Source organism: Schistocerca piceifrons, chromosome 5 (genome assembly GCF_021461385.2).
Source record: "Schistocerca piceifrons isolate TAMUIC-IGC-003096 chromosome 5, iqSchPice1.1, whole genome shotgun sequence".
Classification (NCBI taxonomy): domain Eukaryota; kingdom Metazoa; phylum Arthropoda; class Insecta; order Orthoptera; family Acrididae; genus Schistocerca; species Schistocerca piceifrons.
Window position 1 is genome coordinate 77,806,867 of NC_060142.1, and position 24,663 is coordinate 77,831,529.

Genomic DNA, 24,663 nt, shown 5'->3' on the forward strand with positions numbered 1-24,663 from the left:
TTTTGTATAGGGACTAAGGCTTTAATGAGAGAAATATAGTGCTAGTATCCAAGGGAATAAATCTATTAGCTGACTTTTACAAACATTTAGCTGCATGAGCATCAGCAGAAAGAATTTAACTTATCTGTAAGACTCTGAGGATCAACATTATTCAAAAGCATTATGTAGAGTTGATTCTCACAAATAAAATAAACAGTGATTGAAAATTATTAAATGATTTCATGAGGGTAAATTTTCTAAACAAGCAAATATTGAAGCATGTTCTCATAAATATATCCATGAGGGAAGTGTGAAGTTCTATTGTCCAACATTCCACTGTTATTAGTAAATTCAAGTATGTTTGGTGTATGACTCACAATATATCACGATCAGTTCTCCATTAGATAAGATCTTCGTCACCACCATGTTAACTCCTAACCTTTATTTCATTTTGTATATAATTTGAAATAAGTAGTTAGCTGGAAGAGAGTACCACCGTAGTAATATTAACAAGTTTCAAATAAAAAATATACCGCAACAATGCTGTCGGCTGTTTACAAAGCTGTAATTTTGAATGGACATTTTACATACTATTAACTTCCTTTACACGAAACACATTTCAAACCAACAGTTCTCTGGTATAAAATAAAATAGTGGATTCTTTCTCTGACTTAGAAAAGCAGTTCCTGTTTGATCGATTATAACTTTAAGAAATGTAAGTTATTAGTATATTTGCCATTGCTGTTTGATGCAAGTTACCAAGAGACTAGAGCACTTACGCAAAAGCACAAACGTAATAAATATCTATTGCTTTTTGTTATTTATTGTCGAATGGAAATATTTTGTACAGAAATACATCATTGGACACTGACATTGAACAGCAAACGAATGAATTGAGAGATCTTTTACTGTGTGAAACCTTTCAACAACATATTCTACATGAAATGAAATTATCTATGTTAATCTTTCTGGACTACATTTAGGTGGCAGCTGAATCAATATTTTGTACACAATGATTTTAAAACCTCACAGGTAACGTTTTGGTGTTGTCACGATAATTGTAGTTTCGACAAACGTTCCCTTCTAAGTCACCTTAAAAATTATATCGATTTTCACTTAGACTTCTATGAAAGTATTTATTTATTTTTTTGTATTTGGTGATTTGATGAATAAACTACCTTTAAGCAAAAACACTTTCGATGAAATTGTTATACTTCCTTCTCCTCTCGCAGACGACAATGTTGACCAAAGTTCTTGTGATATGCGTACACCTATTTCCTCTGTTTATTTTTACAGCCGTATTGGAACTGTGATGTTTTCTAGAAGCACAGAAAACTTCCCTGGCACTTTAATCCTAAATATAACCATTAACTTAATGTAGGCATTCGATTTTATCTATAACAGGTATGAGATGACGGTTGTAAAAATCAACGTTAAAAAGTCAGCTCAACCACCTACAGATGACTGAGCCGACATTTTATCTTTAATATATACATAACGTGCTTTAAAGACGAAACAGAGACAGCTAGGACTTCGTGCTTAGCGCGTCAACATGTCTCATCTGAAGTTGCAGATAATTCTTCTGGGGGATTCACTTAGTTTATTAGTATACACATAGCTCGATCACGGTTACCTAGTGAAGTAGTTTACATTCTGTATTTTACTTCAGTACGTGCTCTTAAAAATAATAGACTATGTATGTTTAATCATGAAATGTACCGCCTTCATATGGTTTGTATATGTAGGAATTGATTCAGTAGCCATTTCGGTGCACGTATCCTGCGTATATACATCTAGAGAGCCCAAAAATATTTACCGTATAAAGTTTACCGGAAACACTATACGTGACTGAGCTGAAGTGTTACAACGTTTACAAAGGTCTCTTGAAAGACGAAGTCCTCGACAGAAAATGAACGTCTTTACAATGAAATGGACATTGTCGCTTAAAACACCCACACAGATCTGGTGAGTGCTGAGACATGGGAAAGTGCGAAAGGAACTGTTTATTCTTGTAGCTGTGCTTTTCACTCCGAAGAATGGTTTGATGCAGCTATCCATGCTAGATTACCCTGTGGAAGGCTCTCAGTATTTGCGTAGCTACTGCAACTTACATCCACTGGCACCGGATTTTTATATTTGAGCCATCAGTCTATGTCTATGCAGTTTTCCATCCTCCGCCTCCTTCAGAAATTCCCCCCATCACCAAACTGTCAATTTTATGATGCCTCAGAATGTGTCCTATCAGCCGATCAAGTCATTTAGTCATTTCTCCCAGAAATTTCTTTTTACTCCAGTTAGATTCATAAGCTCCTCATTAGTTAGTGGACCTACCTATCTAATCTTCGGAATTATGCTGTAGCACAACATTTGAAAAGTTTCCATTCTCTGCTTCTCTGTTTAGTGCCACGTTTCACTTCCGTAGAAGCCACAGAAACAGTTTCTCGAGACATGGCGGGCGTGAATTGTGATACCTTCAAAGTTTAACTGCGTGGCTCTGACTACACCCTTGAATGATAGTTAATACTGATTTCTGGAGATTGCTTGCTTTTAAATATTATCCTTTGCAGATTCTTGACATGAGTTGTATATGCCATCGCCACCTCGAACACTCGGTCATCACTAGCGAGCACACAGAAGTGCCGCAACACGAAGTCGCATGGACACGACTAACGTCTGAAGTAGCGCTAGAGGGAACTGACAGCATGAATCCTGCAGGGCTGTCCGCACGTGGGGGTGGAGCTCTCTTTTGAACAGCATGCTGCAAGGCATCTCAGATATGCTCATGTTCATGTCTAGGGAGTTTGGTGGCCAGCGGAAGTGTTTAAACTCAGAAGAGTGTTCATGGAGTCACTCTGTAACTGAAATTGCCCATCGGAATGCACAATGGACATGAATGGATTCTTACGTATCTAGACGTATCAGGGGTCCCACATCACTCCAACTGCACACGCCGCACATCATTACAGAGCCTCCAGCAGCTTGAACAGTCCCCTGCTGACATGTACGGTCCATGGATTTATGAGGTTGTCTCCATACCCATACACGTCCATCCGCTCGATACAATTTGAAACGAGCCGGCCGTTGTGGCCGAGCGGTTCTAGGCGCTTCAGTCCGGAACCGCGAGACTGCTACGGTCGCAGGTTCGAATCCTGCTTGGGGCATGGATGTGTGTGATGTCCTTAGGTTAGTTAGGTTTAAGCTCTAAGTTCAAGGGAGTGATGACCTCAGATGTTAAGTCCCATAGTGCTCAGAGCCATTTTTTGAACAATTTGAAACGGGACTTCCGTCCAGGCAACCCGTTTCCAGTTACGAACAGTCCAATGTCAGTGTTGACGGGCACAGGCGAAGCATAAAGCATCGCGTCTTGCAGACATCAAAGGTACACAAATGGACCTTCGGCTCCGAAAGCCCATATCGATGATGCTCCGTTGAATGATTCGCAGAGTGACACTTGTTGATGGCCCAGAACTGGAATCCGCTACAATTTGCGGAAGGATTGCGTCACGTTAAGATTCTCTACAGTCGTCGTTGGTCCCGCTCTTGCAACATCTTTTTCCGGTCGCAGCGACGTAGGAGATGTGATGTTTACCGGATCCCTGAAATTCATGGTACACTCGTGAAATGGTCGTACGGGAAAATCCCCACTTCATCGCTACCTCGGAGATGCTGTGTGCCATCGCTCGCGCGCCGACTATAACACCAGGTTCAGACTCACTTAAATATTGCTAAGCTGACATTGTAGCAGCAGAAACCGATCTAACAACTGCGCCACGTGTTGTCGACCCCAGCGCCGTATTCTGCCTGTTTACATATCTCTGTATTTCAATACGCATGCCTATACCAGTTTCTTTGGCGCTTCAGTTTAAGTACATACTGGGGGATGTAGTGTCAGTGACTCGCTTGTTGAGGTCATAGGCCATCAGAGGGCGCTCAGGAAGTCGGTCTGTGCGCCCTCTGTTTTGTCTCTGTAAGCAGTAGCTGTGCTGAGTTTAGAGGTGAACAGTGTTTGCAACGTTCATTCCAGGGTAGAGCCATGCCACACCCATGAGTATATAGAGTAAGGTTGCTACTGATGTGCTCAATCGATAGCCGATTCAATTTCTCCATGTGTACTGACAACAGGCGCGTTCTAGCAGTCATTAGGTGTACTCCGTGTTACCAAATATTCGTTATCTCATTGGTGAGTTGTTCCGCGAAAACACAAAGCAACAGTGAAAGAAGGTAAATTTTGCACTATGTTCTTGTATCTGACCAGTATTGATGATTGGAACACCTCAGTTATATGATAATATTGGAAATCACGAGCAATTCAGACCATTTTGTCATGATCACAATTTAAATTTACATGGTGTGCACGGGGAGTAGGTGTAGTTAAGCGATGCAGCGCGAGTTTGACTTGAATGAGCCGCATCGAATTTTGTATAATCTTAGGCGTAAATAGGCCACTATGGACAAACTTTAGGTAATAGTTTTCATTGCACTTTTTTTAATAATTTTTAAATGTTTTGGCAATCAAGCTAATGGTCATTTTTTTACCTTCGAAGACGATATTGCTACTTTTAGGCAACAAAGAAGACCTAAAAATTAAAAATATGAAATGTATTGAATGTGTACATCATTTAACAGCTATCACTCTCGAGACCATACACGGAAACTGCCTGGCCCAACAAAATAAACCAGTCGCTTTGATGGGCCGATGACACGTTTTCATTTTGCAAATATTTCATTGACAGTGTATATCTGTGACTTTTCTTTCTACAATACTGAAACACAAAAGAAAATTTACAAGTTACATTGAAAATAAAGTATTTATTATAATATCCAAAGATTTCGTTACACATTATCTTTAGGCGACCCATCGAGGGCAACTTGCTTGCTCCTTTTTCTAAGCCATCAGTCTTCTGACTGTTTTGATGGGACCCACCTCCAACTCCTCTCCTGAGTCAATCTTTTCATCTCAGAGCAGCACTTGGAACCTACGTCCTCAATTATTTGCTGGATGTATCCCAATCTCTGTCAACCTCTATAGATTTTAGCCTCTACAGCTCGCCGTAGCACCATGGGAGTTACTCCCTGATGACTTGACAAGTGTCCTACCATCCTGTCCCTTCCTCTTCTCAGTGTTTTCCATGAATTCTTTTCCTCGCTGACTCTGTGGAGAACCTCCTCATTCCATACCTTATCAGTACACCTAATTTTCAACGTTCTTTTGTAGCACCACATCTCAAGTGTTCCTATTCTCTTACGTTCCAGTCCATGTCGCACTGTTATACAATGCTGTGTTCCAGAAGTATTGTACATTCTCATAAATGTCTTCATAAAATTAAGATCCCTTTTTGGTGCTAGTGGAATTCTCTTGGCCAGGGATGCCCTTTTTGCCAGTGTTAGCCTGCTTTTTAGTCCTTGCTCGTTCAGTCATTAGTTATTATGCTGCCTAGAAAGCAGAATTCTTTAACTGAGGTCTACCTCATGATCACCAATCTTGATGTTAAGTTTCTCGCTATTTTCATTTGTGCTACTTTTCATTATTTCCACCTTTTTCTGGTTTGCTCTCCGTCCATATTCTGTACTCATTAGACTCTTCATTTCGTTCAACAGATCCTATAATTTTTCTTCATCTTCACTGAGGACATCGACATCATCAGTGAATCTTATCGTTGACATTCTTTCACCTTGAATTTTAATCCCACTCTTGAACCTTTCTGTTATTTGCGTCGTTGCTTCTTCGATGTATATATTGGACAGCAGGGGTAGAAGGCCTTTTAAAGTTAGCCCTCGGTAGCTCAGCATGTTCGGTCAGAGGGCTGCGTGCTCTCTGAAATTTAAAAAAAAAGTGAGTCAAGGAATCAACGATCAACTTGAACGGATGTCTTGTGCCTCGGCGTGAAAAAGAAAAAAAAAAGAAAAAGTGGTCAGCGTGACAGAATGTCAATCCGAAGGGCTCGAGTTCGATTCCCAGCTGGGTCGGAGATTTTCTCTGCTCAGGGACTGGGTGTTGTGTTGTCCTAATCATCATCATTTCATCCCCATCGACGGGCAAGTCGCTGAAGTGGCAAACTGTCTACCCGACGGGAGGCCCTAGTCACTCGACATTTACATTTAGCCTTTTTAATCTATGCACTTCGTTCTGGGTTTTCCACTCGTTATTGTTCCCTTTTGTTTCTTGCACATATTTAATATTAACCGTCTTTGCTTGTAGATTACCCCCATTTTTCTCAGGTTTTTGAACATCTTACACCGTTTTACACAGCCGAACGCTTTTTTCAGGTCGACAAATCCTATGAACGTGTCTTGATGTTTCTTCAATCCTATTTCGATTCATGTTCTTTTAAACAGTCTAATCCAGTTGAATTGCGTTGCATTGCGAGTCTATGGGAAGCTGAATGCATCTATTGACAGATTGCTGCACATGTTGAGCACAATTTACCGTTCATGTGTCATTGCTTTCAGCAGTGGTCTGTGGAACATTTCTGCACCAGTAGACAAGATTCCGGACGCCCGCGCAGTACAGATTCAAGTCAAGCTCGACGCATTGTGCGAGAACAGGCGTCTCCCCTGTCGGAGGTTCAAGTCGTTCCTCGGGCATGGGTGTGTGTGTGTGTGTGTGTGTGTGTGTGTGTGTGTGTTGTCCTTAGCATAAATTAGTTTCAGGGTAAGTAGCGTGTAACCCTAGGGACCGATAACCTCAGCAGTTTGGGCCCATAGGAACTTACCACAAATTTCCAAAAAAAATTCCGAGAAGGGGGAGCCGACAGATCATCATTCAGGGACGCAGTCCGGACACATGTCGCAGCTGCTGTATCACCAAGGACCATCGGGAACCGTCTGCTTGCAACAGTACTAAGAACAGGTGTGAATCTGGCCACGCTATCTCTGGCGCCACGACAACACCAACCACAGGTATTCTGGTGTCGTGGAAGAGTGGAGAGTGGAAGGGGCTCTGTTGTCTTCAATGACGAGAATAGGTTCTGTCTGTATCCGAGGTATGGTTATACGCGAGTACGGCGTAGACTGCGTTAACGACGTATTTCGCAGTGCATTTGCGCACGATGCATAGCCCCACCCCTGACTTTATGGTGTGTGTGTGTGTGTGTGTGTGTGTGTGTGTGTGTGTGAGAGAGAGAGAGAGAGAGAGAGAGAGAGAGAGAAGGAGGGGTAGGCAGGTAGGCATGAGATAAGACTCGCGGTCATACCTGATGTTCTTGCATGGTAGAGTAACCAGTGCCCACTACATTGCACTGGTTGTTATCCCTATGTTATTGCCATTTATTAGAGTAGATACACCAAATAACTGCTTATAATAAGTAATCTTTATTTACGACGGACTGTTTCGGCTATATCGCCATTTTCAAGTTCCTGCAATTACAATTTTGGTGAGAACAGGTATGGATGCCAATGTTGTTCATATTAATGTAGCTGTCTTGTACACACATCTACATTGATGTGACGTCCGTATTACATAGTTAGTGCACTGTTTTGTAACTGTCACTGCTTCAATAAGTAAATGATGTCAAGATGTTGAAAATAAAATGTTACTTACCACGTGACAACAGTTTAACAATCAAAATATCCACGGGTGTGCTTCCGGTCTATAGTGTCCAACGGGCACAATATTTCGGCGATCATACATGTCGCCATCATCAGGTGAACTGACCGACTGAGCTCCTGTGAACGTGCCGGCACGGAGATCCGTACGCTATGGCTACTCAGAGGGAACTGGGTTCGGTCGCGGCGGCGGCCGATTTAAATACCCTCCGCCTGCGGCGCGCTCCCTCCGCCGTCCGCACCCCGCGCCACGGTCGCGCGGTGGAACAGATTGCGACGGCGCCTGAGATGACGTCGGTGTGATGGCTCTGTCCGCCGTGGTCGTCACAACTATACGTTTGCTCGACTTACTCTTGATTAACCCAATCGCTGGTTCCCAAGCCTTGCTAAGATTATAGCCACAGTCACGGTTTATGAGGTCGTCATTGGTGCGAATTTCGATGGCCTCTCTAACAACGCTGTCCCAGTTTCTCGACGTCTGTACCAGAATCCTCGTGCGGTCATACTCCATGGCGTGATTTTCCGACAAACAATGTTCAGCGACCGCCGACTTGCTCGGATACATCAGTCGAGTGTGCCTCTGGTGTTCACGGCATCGATCCTCGACGGTACGCATCGTCTGACCAATATACGACTTGCCACATTGACACGGAATCTGGTACACGCCGGCCTTCCTCAAACCGAGGTCATCTTTGGCGCTCCCCACCAGCGCACGAGTTTTATTTGGAGGACAAAACACAGTTTCGACCCGGTGTTTCTTCAGAATGCGGGCTATTTTCCCCGAGAGTGCTCCTGTGTATGGAATAAATGCAGTGCCTACCTCCTCCCTCGTGACTTCATCCATCTCAACAGGTTGTGCTGCAGTGGTTGGGCGGAGAGCACGTTGAATCTGCCACTCTGAGTACCCATTTTTTCGAAATACAGTTCTCAGATGTTCCAATTCCTGGGGTAGACTCTCTGCGTCAGAGATAGTGCGCGCCCTATGTACTAGAGTTTTAAGTACCCCATTCCTCTGTGAAGGGTGGTGGCAGCTGTCTGCATGCAAATACAGATCAGTGTGCGTAGCCTTCCGATACACCCCATGACCTAGGGTGCCGTCAGCCCTTCTCTTGACCAAGACGTCAAGGAAAGGTAATTTACCCTCCGTTTCAGTCTCCATAGTGAATTTGATGTTGGGGTGTATGGAGTTTAGATGTGTAAGGAAGTCAAGGAGTTTATCCATACCATGTGGCCAGATGACGAACGTGTCGTCCACGTAACGGAAAAAGCAAGTAGGTTTCCATACGGATGACGACAGGGCTTCCTCCTCGAAGTTCTCCATGTACAAATTCGCTACCACCGGTGAGAGTGGGCTACCCATGGCGACTCCCTCCGTTTGTTCGTAGTATTCTCCATTAAAAAGAAAATACGTGGAAGTCAAGACATGCCTAAAAAGTTCAGTGGTCTTCTCGTCAAACTTCTGACTAATCAATTCTAGTGACTCTCGCAGGGGTACCCTCGTAAACAAGCAAACGACGTCAAAACTCACCATGATATCTGACTGATCCAACCTGAAGCTATCAAGGCGTTTAACAAAATCCACGGAATTACGGATGTGATGAGGGCATTTACCCACATAAGGACTTAATTTTCCCGTCAGGTATTTGGCCAACAAATATGTAGGTGCCCTGATGTTGCTGACAATGGGGCGTAATGGTACCCCCTCTTTGTGAACCTTCAAGAGTCCATATAGTCTAGGCGGTACCGGACCTTGGGGTAACAATTTCTTAGCGTCACCCTCCGGTTAATCTGCGTCCTTGAGAAGCGCCCTCGTCTTGTTCTCCACCTTCTTTGTAGGGTCAACGCTGATCTTCCGGTAGGAATCGTCATTTAGCAGGCTCTGCATCTTATCAGTGTAGTCCTTATGGGAGACAACAACTGTAGCATTGCCTTTGTCAGCCGGTAAGACAACAATTTCAGAGCGCTCCCTCAGATCACGAATGGCCGGCCGCCCTCTCTTTACTGCTGATATTTGACTTCATCGGCTTGGATTTCGTCAACGCACGACAAGTTTCACGACGTATTTCCTCGGCTGATTCTGGCGGAAGTCGAGCTGCAACCTGTTCAACAGCACTAACAATTTCTGCGACCGGAGTGAACTTGGGGGTGGGAGCGAAGTTGAGACCTTTCTGCAAAACCGAGACCGCATCATCACTCAACACCATGCCACTCAAATTGATGACAGTCTAGTACGGAACCTGCAGAGATGGTTTGTCAAGGAGACGTGAGAACTTAGCTGTTTGACGTCCCGTAGCTTTCTTATGGGCGGAATCAGCTGACACCCAGGCGACACCATCAATCCAATCCCAGGAACAAGAAGTGAACTTACTAGCCAGTTGCAAATGTAGTTTGAGTAATTCCTGTGAGATAAACTCAAGGCTCCGGTGGGTGAATTGCACTCTCTCACGTACCAATGCGAGGCTGGTTCGTTTCTTGATTCTCTTAGCTGCTGAAGAATCGATGTGATGCATAACCTTAGCAACCACGACCGAACCCAGTTCCCTCTGAATAGCCACAGCGTACGGATCTCCGTGCCGGCACGTTCACAGGAGCTCAGTCCGTCAGTTCACCTGATGATGGCGACATGTATGAACGCCGAAATATTGTGCCCGTTGGACACTATAGACCGGCAGCACACCCGTGGATATTTTGATTATCAAATACGCCGGGAGAAACTCAAGAATCACAATAGTTTAACAGTTCCACTCTTACGACGATATATGTTTAAAAGGGTGTGCAGATGAACAGCGATATTATTTTACTAACAGAAAATTGTTACGATTGTCTTTGGTTGTTGCATATGTTATAAAACAGTCCACTGACGACGTATGTGGACGTCACATCAATCGAGACGCGAGTACAAGACAGCTACTTTAATATGATCTCGTAAAATCGCCAATTACAGTTGTAATTTATCATCCATAATGGATATGCAAAATAAATCATTTCTATAAAGACTGTAAAGAGGTTAGTTTCACGTCATCTCAATAGAAATCGTGAAAATGGTTCTATGGATCACGTAACTGATATATCCGTTATGGATAGGAATTCGAAAGATGTACAGAGAAACATATAGAGTCAAAATTTATTTTGAAAGGATTATAAAGAACAATATATGCGTTTCAACACCACATTACACAACAGTTATTTATAAATAAGCTTACAGGATATGAATAAGTTATTTCGATGAGAGAATTAATATCATACACAAAGAACTTCGTTCGTTCACAAAAAAGACGTTAGAAAAACATTTACTAAAGAAATCACGTAATATAAATCCCTCTTTCACAACTGTTTTCAAGGAAGAGGCCATAGCACTTCAATGTTGACATTGCACTGTACAGTAGATTTAATCAGTCCAAATATAAATACCTAACCAGCGCTGGGAAAGCACTAGAAACTGTTAAAAGTACGCTGCTATTTTTGTAAAAATAACAGAATGTATAAGTAATTGGATTTCGTGAAAGAAATTACAAAGGGCAGTTACACGACAAAAAGATATGCAAATAATTCTCTGAAAACGTCATTTTTGCGCTGATTGTACAACAGTGATCTCAAAACAGCTTGATTTTGGAATAAATAGCGGCTCAGCGGAAAGCTATAGACAATGGAAAATGTAACCTTAAATATTAGTGGAACTGAAGACAAGCAGGAGTTGACAGATGAGAAAATTACCGAACTATTAGTTTAATAAGTCACAGCTGCAAAATACTAACGCGAATTCTTTACAGACGAATGGAAAAACTGGTAGAAGCCGACCTCAGGGAAGATCAGTTTGGATTCCGCAGAAATATTGGAACACTTGAGGCAATACAGACCTTACGACTTATCTTAGAAAATAGATTAAGGAAAGGCAAACCTTCGTTTCTAGCATTTATAGACTTAGAGAAAGCTTTTGACAATGTTGACTGGAATACTCTCTTTCAAATTCTAAAGGTGGCAGGGGTAAAATACAAGGAGCGAAAGGCTATTTACAATTTGTACAGAAGCCAGGTGGCAGTTATAAGAGTCGAGGGGCTTGAAAGGGAAGCAGTGGTTGGGAAAGGAGTGAGACAGGGTTGTAGCCTCTCCCCGATGTTATTCAATTTGTATATTGAGCAGGCAGTAAAGGAAACAAAAGAAAAATTCGGAGTAGGTATTAAGATCCATGGAGAAGAAATAAAAACGTTGAGGTTCGCCGATGACATTGTAATTCTATCAGAGACAACAAAGGACTTGGAAGAGCAGTCGAACGGAATGGACAATGTCTTGAAAGGAGGATATAAGGCGAACATCAACAAAATCAAAACGAGGATAATGGAATGTAGTCGAATTAAATCGGGTGATGCTGAAGGAATTAGATTAGGAAATGACACACTTAAAGTAGTAAAGGAGTTTCGCAATTTGGGGAACAAAATAACTGATGATGGTCGAAATAGAGAGGATATAAAATGTAGACTGGCAATGGCAAGGAAAGCGTTTCTGAAGAAGAAAAATTTGTTAACATCGAGTATAGGTTTAAGTGTCAGGAAGTAGTTTCTCAAAGTATTTGTATGGAGTGTAGCCATGTATGGAAGTGAAACATGGACGATAAATAGTTTGGACAAGAAGAGAATAAAAGCTTTCGAAATGTGGTGCTACAGAAAAATGCTGAAGATTCGATGGGTAGAGAAATGCACCAAACTAGTCTCAGGACTGAAGACCACATCAACACAACAAAAACGACGAATACAAATTGTGGCTCTTTGTAAAATAGAGCACTTTGAAAACCACTTGCGGATTTGAATAAGTCATATCGCTTCGAGTGGGAGTAGTTGGTTCACGCTACCATCATATTACCATGACTAGGAATGAGCTTTCCATCAAGTGAGAGTGGGCTCTTCCAAGAGTCACTCTTAAATTTGCGAAGCACAGTGAAAAATATTTATCGATATTGAGTTGATCCTAATAGAGTGGTTGCACGTGCGGGCCTGGGTACTAAATATGTCTATGAAACACAGTTAAAATTACACTGAGCGTCATTGTATCAAGCGACTATTTGTAGTTACAGGTAGTTGAAGCTACATCAGATACAGTTATGATCCTAACTTAATTGAGTCACAGTTCAATGATGTTGAATTCAAAAGGACTGTCATTTAAATCCTCGATGAGCTATATTTATGGTTTATGTCTCTTCTCCAAATCGTTAAAGAGATGATCACTTTCAATAAACCATAGGCAATATTATGCATCATCACTGTGCAATTCGGCTATGTTCTGCGCCATCACGGTAAATTCAGGCTTGCTCTCCACTTCGCCATCGACCTTGATATTGATGGGACGTTATATTTCAACCTTACTTCAGTAACGTGGCATGAATCTTGCTATGGCACAACCAGCGCTTCGTCGTTCAACACTTGATGAAGCACAAAATTCAGCAAAACAATAGCAAGCCCCATGTCACTGTAACAGTCAAACACTTTTTCCCTGTCATTTTTACTATTGAGGACTGGCAGTGGTATACTGCTGTCCTTCAGTCGAGAGAGTCCATAAAACATGTATATATAGCACTTAAAACATTTACAAATATAAAAAAATGTACACATTTTTTAAAATTATGAAAACAGGCAGTTGTACATTGACGACTGTAAGTAAAATATTGTTAAATAATACAATCAATTGACGACATTGTGTAACATAGGAGCATTTCAGTTCACTGAAGCTACAGGAAGTGAACAGTAGGCGGAGAAGGTTGCTGGAGGGAGAGTGTTTTGGAAAGAATAAGGGGTTGATGATTTTGGGAGGAAGAACCCAAACCAAGCATTTGGAAAGGGAGGGAGGAAAGTGGAATGAAGGGGTAAGATTGGGGACCTGACGACGAGAAGCTAGAAGGCTGGGGAGATCTGTGGGCAGTTTTTATCGTCAAGTTCGGCGAAGAGGTTAAAGTTTGATTGCAATAGAGTAGCTATAAAAGTAAGTAATCTCGTAATGACATGGTTCTGTTTGAGATCTGGAGGGATATGTATTCCATCTTACATGTTGGCCAGGTACCTCTAGCGAAGTGAACTGAAGACCTGTTCATAGTGACAGTGCTCCATTTTTAAGAAAATTGGAGTGTACTGCGTTACTGCCTCCCCTTCCCCATTTCTAGAGTGTAAACATGGCGGTACTGCCGCTGTGGCCGTGACGTCAGTTCTAATTGTTGGGCGGTACCTAGACAACACTGAAGAAAGCGACAGCTGCCTCTAAAGCCCCTTTCACACGAGCGAATTTCTTGTCTCAGCCAAGAACTCGTGGCAAGTATGGATTCTGCAGCGCCTGTGGTGTTTCATGCCTGTAATAAGCCTCGTCTGTCACGAGTGCACGCTTCCGTTTACACGACAGCGCCGGAACTGCGTAGCTTGTGAGAACTGTACGCTGCACAGCTTGGCACCTCCACGGTGAAAATGAGTTTTCGAGGAAAAAAAATCAAAGAATGATAACAGTGTTTAAAGTCTCCACATTCCTCAGAACCGAAAGTATAGCAAAAGTGTTGTTCAAACATTTCAAAACATCCACAATTGTTTTCTAGAGAAAAAATACTTCAAACGCATCAGACAATATTTAGAAAGCAGAAAATGTCCCCATTTCATTTCATTCTTTGTATCTTGCTTCCTACCTAAATGCCAAACAACATCCAAAATTATTTTCCTCGTTAAATACAGGGTGTTTCAAAAAGAATATACGTATTTCGAATGCATATGTTTATCAAACTTTAAGACATACGAATATGAAACTTTACGTACATATTTACGAACCTTTCAAGTTCAGATTACAGATGTTCAAATGTCCCCCATCAGCGACACGAACAACAGCACACCGATATTCAAATTCCTTCCATACTCGAGCTAGCATGTCCTTCGTCACGGATGTTATGGCAAAACGAATCTGGTTCTTCAACTCTCCACGTTCTGTGGGAGTAGTGGTACATAAACGTTGTCTTTAACGAAAGCCTACAGGAAGAAGTGAGAGGGTGTCTAATTCGGTGTGACCGTGGAGCCCAGCTGAGATATGCTAAGTCGCCAGCTCCTTGATGACCAATCCAATGGCGACTCCAGCGAGAGGGTGCCCCGTCTTGTTGAAAAATTAAATTGTCTTCGTGCAGCCTCGGAAACAACCAGTTTTGTAACTTATCGAGATACTGCTGACCGTTAACTGTGTTTCCATCAAAGAAGAATGGGCCGTAAACAGATGATCGGGAGACTTCCTTATATACACATTCTGTATCTAGAAACTGTCGATACCATCTGCGAATGTTTCCACGATTTCGGAGGATCATTTTGGTACCTCAACCTGAAACGTCTGTGCACTGTAATCACGGAACTGCACTTCGCAAACTCGAGAACACAAAATGATTTCTGCAGCGGAGCAGCCATTTTGAACATATGACGGTTACCAAGCAAAACAGAAGATAACTGACATCTAGTGGCTATTGATATAAACTAGACTATGTATTCGTTTCTCCAGTAGCTGAGCCGAGGCGCAGCGATCGATAGTTTGAACAAAATACACTCCTGGAAATGGAAAAAAGAACACATTGACACCGGTGTGTCAGACCCACCATACTTGCTCCGGACACTGCGAGAGGGCTGTACAAGCAATGATCACACGCACGGCACAGCGGACACACCAGGAACCGCGGTGTTGGCCGTCAAATGGCGCTAGCTGCGCAGCATTTGTGCACCGCCGCCGTCAGTGTCAGCCAGTTTGCCGTGGCATACGGAGCTCCATCGCAGTCTTCAACACTGGTAGCATGCCGCGACAGCGTGGACGTGAACCGTATGTGCAGTTGACGGACTTTGAGCGAGGGCGTATAGTGGGCATGCGGGAGGCCGGGTGGACGTACCGCCGAATTGCTCAACACGTGGGGCGTGAGGACTCCACAGTACATCGATGTTGTCGCCAGTGGTCGGCGGAAGGTGCACGTGCCCGTCGACCTGGGACCGGACCGCAGCGACGCACGGATGCACGCCAAGACCGTAGGATCCTACGCAGTGCCGTAGGGGACCGCACCGCCACTTCCCAGCAAATTAGGGACACTGTTGCTCCTGGGGTATCGGCGAGGACCATTCGCAACCGTTTCCATGAAGCTGGACTACGGTCCCGCACACCGTTAGGCCGTCTTCCGCTCACGCCCCAACATCGTGCAGCCCGCCTCCAGTGGTGTCGCGACAGGCGTGAATGGAGGGACGAATGGAGACGTGTCGTCTTCAGCGATGAGAGTCGCTTTTGCCTTGGTGCCAATGATGGTCGTATGCGTGTTTGGCGCCGTGCAGGTGAGCGCCACAATCAGGACTGCATACGACCGAGGCACACAGGGCCAACACCCGGCATCATGGTGTGGGGAGCGATCTCCTACACTGGCCGTACACCACTGGTGATCGTCGAGGGGACACTGAATAGTGCACGGTACATCCAAACCGTCATCGAACCCATCGTTCTACCATTCCTAGACCGGCAAGGGAACTTGCTGTTCCAACAGGACAATGCACGTCCGCATGTATCCCGTGCCACCCAACGTGCTCTAGAAGGTGTAAGTCAACAACCCTGGCCAGCAAGATCTCCGGATCTGTCCCCCATTAAGCATGTTTGGGACTGGATGAAGCGTCGTCTCACGCGGTCTGCACGTCCAGCACGAACGCTGGTCCAACTGAGGCGCCAGGTGGAAATGGCATGGCAAGCCGTTCCACAGGACTACATCCAGCATCTCTACGATCGTCTCCATGGGAGAATAGCAGCCTGCATTGCTGCGAAAGGTGGATATACACTGTAGTAGTGCCGACGTTGCGCATGCTCTGTTGCCTGTGTCTATGTGCCTGTTGTTCTGTCAGTGTGATCATGTGATGTATCTGACCCCAGGAATGTGTCAATAAAGTTTCCCCTTCCTGGGACAATGAATTCACGGTGTTCTTATTTCAATTTCCAGGAGTGTAATACTTTGTAATACGTATATTCTTTTTGAAACACCCTGTATATCTGATTTTTTCAGTGTTAAAACAGCTTTCACTACAAATGTTTATCCAGTTCACTTTCTCATGTATGCACAGTGTAGGCATTTTCTCTGGCCAGAAATTTTAAAACGAATACCGTTTTGCTTTCTGATATTTCGTCTCTCTGATGCAATAATATTGGCATGGAAAATACCAGGCCGTCGAGCAACTTTTAAAATGTGTTGGCGAAAACAAGGCAAACGAGAGTTTCAGATGGGGCAAATTCCATTTCTATGACAGATATGAGTTCGGCGAGAATAAGTTTGACATCCTTCGTTATCAGACGAAGCACAATTCCTGTTCCTCCACATCTGCTATCGGCCGCACGCTCAAGATTTCTGACTCAGTCAGTCGATCACTGACGCCAGTGACCCACTCGCGACATGGTTGGTGGCTGATCTACACGCAAGCACAAATTGCGCATCCATGACGAGTAATCGATTTTGACTGGAAAGTCGCTCTTGTAAATCGGATTTAAGCTGGGCATTGGCGTGCATTTTTACTCGAACGATGGTCACATTTCTGTATCTTACAAGAGTACTAAAACTTGTCAGTATAAATATTTTAGGATAAAAGAAGATCACGCACTGGAAAGCAGAGGCGTAGAGTTGTCAGTCAATAGGGACACACAAAAGAAAGAAAACTTGCTAGCTTTGAGAGTTATCGTTTGATGGGCTAGAGTATATACACACACACACACACACACACACACACACACACATACACACATACACATCTATGTCTCTACATGGTGCCTGCACAACTGACCATGTAGGAGCATAGGCATGTTTATGAGTATGTGTGAAAGGGTGTGTGTGTTGGTGTACTCTAACTCACCAAAGGATACCTCCGAAAACTAGCAAGTTTTCCGCTTTTGTGTGTGTCTATTGACAACTCAGCGCTTCTGCTTTTTTGAGTGGTCTCCGTTGATCCTACAGTATTTACATTCTACAAGAACTCTCCTGCAACATTTAAAACTTGTCGATAATTTTTCGGCCGTCACAACCCTAGAAATAGTAATGCCTGTGACACCTGAGCAAACGTATTCACTCTTTCTTCGCTTTGAGATCGCTCTTCTGGAACCGCATCACGTGCGCGAACACTTGCCGCACGACGAAGTACAGCGCTAGGAGCGCCAGAGACGCCACAGCTGCGACGAAGGCGGCGACATCTAGCAGCAGGTACTGGTACCAGGCGAGGTCGAGCGCGGCGGACCTGAGGTGCGGCGCCCCCCCGTGTCTGATGACGTACTCCACCCAGTACACCGCCTCCTCGAGCGGTGGCCGGGGCCTGTCCCTGAACAACACGGACAGCTGCCGAGCCCGCTCCCTGTACCTGCACAAAACCAAAATACCTCGATTATCGTCTTATCCCCCTAAAGTACGTGGGACGTTCAATAGGTAATGCAACACGTTTTCGTCTAAAAGCAGGTTGGTTTTATTCGGAATTCCAATACTCCGTACCATTCCCCATTCTTTTGGCTACAAAACCGTGTTTTTCAACAGTCACCGTTGAGTGCGACAGCCTTAAGCCGTCGGCACACGGACCGTGCATCCGCACGTTGAGCGTTGAGCGTGCCGAGTTTCTGACGTCACAGCGTGGAATGGCACGTTCGGGAATCTTTCCGAACATGCAGAGTAATATCTGACATGTCAGATACTCTGAGCATGCGTATGAGCGTTGACCAATGAGATGGCACAAAGCCACCTACGTCACACGCGCGCCGTCTCCCTTCAGTACAGAATTGTGAGGCGCCATATTGGCATTCTTTTCAAGCCTATAGAATAGAAGCTTTCGAAATGTGGTGCTACAGAAGAATGCTGAAGATTAGATGGGTAGATCACATAACTAATGAGGAAGTATTGAATAGGATTGGGGAGAAGAGAAGTTTGTGGCACAACTTGACTAGAAGAAGGGATCGGTTGGTAGGACATGTTCTGAGGCATCAAGGGATCACCAGTTTAGTATTGGAGGGTAGCGTGGAGGGTAAAAATCGTAGAGGGAGACCAAGAGATGAATACACTAAGCAGATTCAGAAGGATGTAGGTTGCAGTAGGTACTGGGAGATGAAGAAGCTTGCACAGGATAGAGTAGCATGGAGAGCTGCATCAAACCAGTCTCAGGACTGAAGACCACAACAACAACAACAACAACAACAACATGTATATATGCCGTTTCTGAGCACCAGCAAATTGAGAATCACTGGAAAACCAGTTGTTAGTTTGTGTGATTCGTTCCAATAAAATAATGAGAAACAACGTATTCGTGGCAAAGGAATTATTGTAACTTGCGTATTGTGAGAATAGGCTATTTGAAGGCAGCGACACACTGAAGATCCACCCAAAACGCATTGTTCTTGGTAGAATTTGTTATAATTAAATTTCAATTAGTGACATAATTATCTATGATTAACATTTTTAGCAAGAGGTAAGAAAATGCGATGTTGTTTGTTTAGCGTAATGAGTAGCGTCTTTGTCCTATAATATAATTTTGTTGGGGCGGTGGTTCGCGTTGTAACGCTTCCTAATTTTTTTTACCTAACATTTGCGTTTTTATTAGGTTCTGATACTTCATTATTAGTTTAATACATGTATATGCTATAATATTTGATGTTATGTAAATAGAAGTTCACCTTTTATTGAGGGGTGACTTTGTTCGATTGGCTTAATATACAGGACAGCTTACGCTGCTTGTATAATGATATGCCGGCCGGTGTGGCCAAGCGGTTAAAGGCGTACAGTCTGGAACCGCGTGGCCGCTACGGTCGCAGGTTCGAATCCTGCCTCGGGCATGGATGTGTGTGATGTCCTTAGGTTAGTTAGGTTTAAGTAGTTCTAAGTTCTAGGGGACTGATGACCTTAGAAGTTAAGTCCCATAGTGCTCGGAGCCATTTGAACCATTTTTTATAATGATATTCTGCTCCTTTTTCTTTTACGCTTCGTAATTCACAGTTTCAGAGATTCTGATACTGGGTAGGAACAGTGATCAAGTAAGACTGACCTTGGGGTTTTACTAAAATGTGGGAATGATGAAATAATGTTTATCTTATGTGGAGAAGTATCCCAAATTTGTTCCGCACTGTTTGTAATGGAACTTTTATAAGCCTGTGTGCTTATTGATTGGACATGGTACTTTCCTTTTCGTGGACGATGGAGGAAATGCGCGTTTTAATAAAGCTAACGTGGGAATTTTGCGCGCGCCTGTGAGTAAACAGTGTGATTTACGAACTAAACAACACACAACTGCCGCTAGAGTGCGTTGTGATCGTGTTCACCGCGTTGGGGCCCACGTACCGTATGCATAAGTCGCATCGTTCCAGAGCGTTCAGCAGCACGTTGAGCTTGGCACTCTCAACATTAACGTTCGACATCACGGTCCGTGTGCCGACGGCTTAAGGGTTTAAGTTCGTAGGTACAATGTTCTGGTAATACGTAGACTTTTTGTAGAGTGGGAGGTAAATTTGGGATAAATTTCATACAGAAACACGTAGTGGGGAACTTACAACGTGTCTTCGGATCGGTGCAATGTGCAGTAGCAATGGAGAGTGACGAGTTTAAGCACTCTTTCGTTGTGTACAAAGAGGAACGTGCGAGTGGGCACTAAAGCCGTCGGCACAGGGACCATACTGTCGAACGTCAACGTTGAGCGTGCCAAGTTCAACGTGCTGGTGAACGCTCAGGAACGATGCGACTTGTGCCTACGGTACGTGGGCCCCAACGTGGTGTACGCGATCACAACGCACTCCAACGGCAGTTGTGTGTTGTTTAGTTCGCAAATCACACGGTTTACTCACAGGCGCGCGCAAAATTCCCACGTTAGCTTTATTAAAACGCACATTTCCTCCATTGTTCATATCCTAGTCACATTGTTCTATATGTAATATACACAAATAAAAACTTCAATATCGATGTACATGTTTTAAGACAAAACGGGATGTACCATATCCAATCAATAAGGACACATGCTTATAAAAGTTCCATTAGAAACAGTGTAACACAAATTTGCAATAGTTCTCTGCATGAGATAAACACTATTTTATCTTTTCCTCATTCTAGTAACACCCAGTAGTAGAATCTTCACAACATGTAAATTACAAAACTCAAAAGTAAAGGAACAAAATATCTTCATACAAGTAACGCAAGCTGTCCTGTAGATTAAGCCAATCGAACAAACTCACTTCACAAAAAAAGGTGAACTTATATTTACATAACATCAAATACTGTAGTACATACTTACATTAAACTAATAATAAAGCACCAGAACCTATTATTTACACGAATGTTGGGGAAAAATGTTTAGACTTCTCGGGACGCGAACCATTATCGCATGACATACGCTGTCAAGAATGATCAACGCTACTCACTACGTTACAGTTACAATAATTTATTTGTTGCTAATGTTGTCACTTGGTAAATGCTTTAATCGTAGCTATGTTACTAACTGAAATTTAATTATAACAAATCCTACCAAGAACAATGTGTTTTTGGTGGATCCTCAGTGTGTTGCTACTTTCAAATGACATCTCATAATACGCAAGTTACAATAATTCTTTATATATGATGTTTCTCATTATTTTATTGCAACGAATCACGCAGTTAACAACGGGTTTTCGAGTTAATCTCAATTTGCTGGTGCTCAGAAACTACATATATACATATAGGCTTGAAATGAATGCCAATATGGCGCCTCACAGCTGAATGCTGAAGGGAGTTGGCGTGTATAGTTCAGTTCTTTTATCTTGGCGGCTCGCGCATGCCCGCCCAGACGCGGGAGATAGCTACGTTGCCAGTTGCACACGACGCATGCGCCAATAGAAGCAGCGCCATAGTATAGCATAGTTCGCAAGATTACGTGTAGGGGGGAGCGCGCAGTTGATGAAGTAAAGCTACCACGGCCGCATTAACCCTTTCGCTGCTACAAAGACGTGCTCCCTGCATTCCGCGCTGTGTGCGATTTTGTCACTGCACTGCTCGCCTGTGCAGACACATCGTGTTCCGACTGCTTTGACACTCTTATCAATCGATTCCACAAAAACTATTTGGCCCAAAAATTAGATTTTTACACATCTTCTTGACTGATACCTTCCCCCCATAAATGACTTAATTTTGTTTCGATGTTCAACGCAGTTATTATGCAGCATTAAATATAGTAAACCATTGCACGAAATTTTGAAGAGTTTGCAGAGGTAAAAGTCATAGAGTATACTTTCCGTATGGTCGGTTTTAGTTGCCACAATGTTGAGAATGAAATGTGGACAAGATACCCAAAATTTCATATAAAATTTACTGTATAACACTAGCTCATTTAAGTACCACATAGGTGTCGTATGTAATATTGAGAAATATTCCGTCTTTCGCGACTGTAACAAAAGTTTTATTTACACTGAGCACGTTTGGCTTTATTTTAAAGCACTTCAATCAATCAAAAGGAAGTAGACAAAATACATTAAACAAAACTGTGGACTTACAAAAACATTATGACTTGAATATACCGTCTATCAGTTAAGTGCTCTGAGCTATGTCAAATATAATTTTTGTGTGTGGCACACACAAACATCATTTATTTGCTAAAACACTGATCTGCCAACACAAACGTTGAATATTCTGTTACCGCAGCACAAAACTACGAAAGGTGACCTGGCAATGGAGGAGACAAAATACTGTCCACTGAAGATGCTTCAAAAGAGAGAAACGTGTCTGGTCTAAATAAGTCCGTTATTACAGTTGCAGAAGAGGAATATATTTCAGTACCATTGGTAAAACTGCGACTGTGGAATAAAAACAAGAAAGCGAACATGAGTACCATTGTGTATGTGCCATACCTTTCCTTGATTGAAGTGCTTTAAAATAAAGCCAAACGCGTCCTGTGTAAATAATACTTTTATTACAGTCGCGAAAGAAGGAATATTTCTCAATATTACATACGACACCTATGTCGTACTTAAATTAAATGAGATATTGTTATACAGTAAATTTTATATGAAATTTAGGTATCTTGTCCACATTTCATTCTCAACATTGTGGCAACTAAAATCGACCATACGGAAAGTTTACGCTATGGACTTATACCTCCGCAAACTCTTCAAAATTTCGTGCAATGGTTTACTACATTTATTGCTGCATAATTACTGCATTGAACATCGAAACAAAATTAAGTCATTTATGGGGGGAAGGTATTAGTCAAGAAGACGTGTAAAAATCAAATTTTTGGGCCAAATAGTTTTTGCAAAATCGAATGATAAGTGTGTCAAAGCAGTGGGAACACCATGTGTCTGCACAGGCGAGCAGTGTTGATTGATTGAAGTGCTTTAAAATAAAGCCAAACGTGCTCAGTGTAAATAAAACTTTTGTTAGAGTCGCGAAAGACGGCATATTTCTCAATATTACATACGACACCTATGTGGTACGTAAATGAGCTAGTGTTATACGGTAAATTTTATATGAAATTTAGGTATCTTGTCCACATTTCATTCTCAACATTGTGGCAACTAAAATCGACCATACGGAAAGTATACTCTATGGACTTTTACCTCTGCGGAATACGGGGAGCACGTGTCTGCAGCAGTGAAAGGGTTCATGAAGAGACAAAGCACTAGAAATTTCAAAAAATTGCATTCAAACCAATATAATTCGTGAAGTAAGGCACTTCGATATTGTTTTTAAATAATGAAAATATTAACCACCGCATAAGGTTTGAACTCATAACTTTTCGCGTAGCAGCCCAACACCTTAACCGTTACTCTAACGCACCTCGTCTGACCATGTAACGCCATGAGTACTATAACACGTCACGTAAAATACTGACAAACACTGTTGGTATGACTATGAATTACTCACGCTTCGTCGAAGTACGGAAATAAACAATTACCGCTGTTCTTTATTGCGAAAAAGTGGTTCGTGAGAGTGAGACAAACACCTTTCCTTGCTATCTCCTGAATTAGGAGTCTTATTGCTTGTTTGGTTTAATTAATTAATAATATATGATGCAATTGGTATAAAGAATGCTTTTTCCAAACTTTCTATAAAAGAATGTCTGCTATCAAGATATTGCTTTTGTTCTATTACTTTATTTATGACTGAACGTTTCTAAAACTGAAGACACTCGTCCATGCTCTGCACTGCAGTCGAGATGTGGCAACGTCGTTCTCTGTTCATTGGCTGACTGTATTTTGTGACGTCAGATGCGCAGAACGAACCTAAACTCGGCCGCCAACATAAATGACGCGCACTTTAGGTGGCGTTGTGCGATATGATTGGTCAACGCTCAGATTCACGCTCAGAATATCTGACATGCTAGATATTGCTCTGCACGTTCGGAAAGACTCCCGAACGTGCTATTCCACGCTATGACGTCAGAAACTCGACACGCTCAACGCCCAACGTTCGGGTGCACGGTCCGTGTGCCGACGGCTTAAGGGTGACGCTCAGCGCCGTGCGTTACCTCGTGTCGTTGATCAGGACGTGGACGGCACTCCGCAGCGTCTCGAACGTGAGGTCGTCGTAGTGCAGTCGGATGCCGTTGCCCGCTGCCGCCACCCTCTCCGCGTTCAGCTGCTGGTCGGCGAACAATGGAACGACGAGCAGCGGCACGCCGGCCGTTATCCCCTCCTGCGTCCCCATGAGCCCGCCGTGCATTATGAACAGCCGCAAGTTTGGGTGATCTGCAAGTCAGGAAAACGCATTCGCACAGTTGAGACGGAAACGAACGTGAGAGCTGGCTACATTTTACCATCAGAAACGTAAAGGCGCCGGGGAAACGGTTCTGCCATTGAACTGTCTCTGTTAGGTTCGTTTCATACTACGAGGCGTGCGTTTTAAGTAAGTACCGTTTTGAAATTTAAAAAAAAGACGTGCTGAGATATCTCAATAATTTTATTTTTACATGAAAGCCTGTACCTTAATCTACTTTTCTACATAATTTCCGTCAATATTGAGGCACTTGTCATAACGTTGTCCCAGTTTTTCAATACCCTCCTGATAGAGGTCTGCCGCCTGACTTGTTAGCCGCTGCATCACCATTGTTTTGACTTCTTCGTCGTCTTGAAGACTCTGACCGCCCAGGTGTTTCTTCAAGTGCAGGAGCAGGTGGTAGTCACTGGGCACAAGATCGGGGC

The 24,663-nt window shown here is 43.2% G+C and overlaps 1 protein-coding gene across 1 annotated transcript in view; it reads right to left on the minus strand.

Annotated features, from left to right (window-relative positions):
- Positions 1-17,596: 17,596 nt before the first annotated feature.
- Positions 17,597-24,663, minus strand: part of LOC124798748 (UDP-glucosyltransferase 2-like) — a 35,660-nt gene continuing 28,593 nt past the window's right edge. Inside the window, exons 4-5 of the mRNA XM_047262276.1 lie at positions 23,991-24,210; positions 17,597-17,885 (exon numbers count right to left, since the gene is read on the minus strand). Of these exons, the coding sequence (XP_047118232.1) occupies positions 17,597-17,885; positions 23,991-24,210 (509 nt within the window). The remainder of the gene's footprint in view (positions 17,886-23,990; positions 24,211-24,663) is intronic.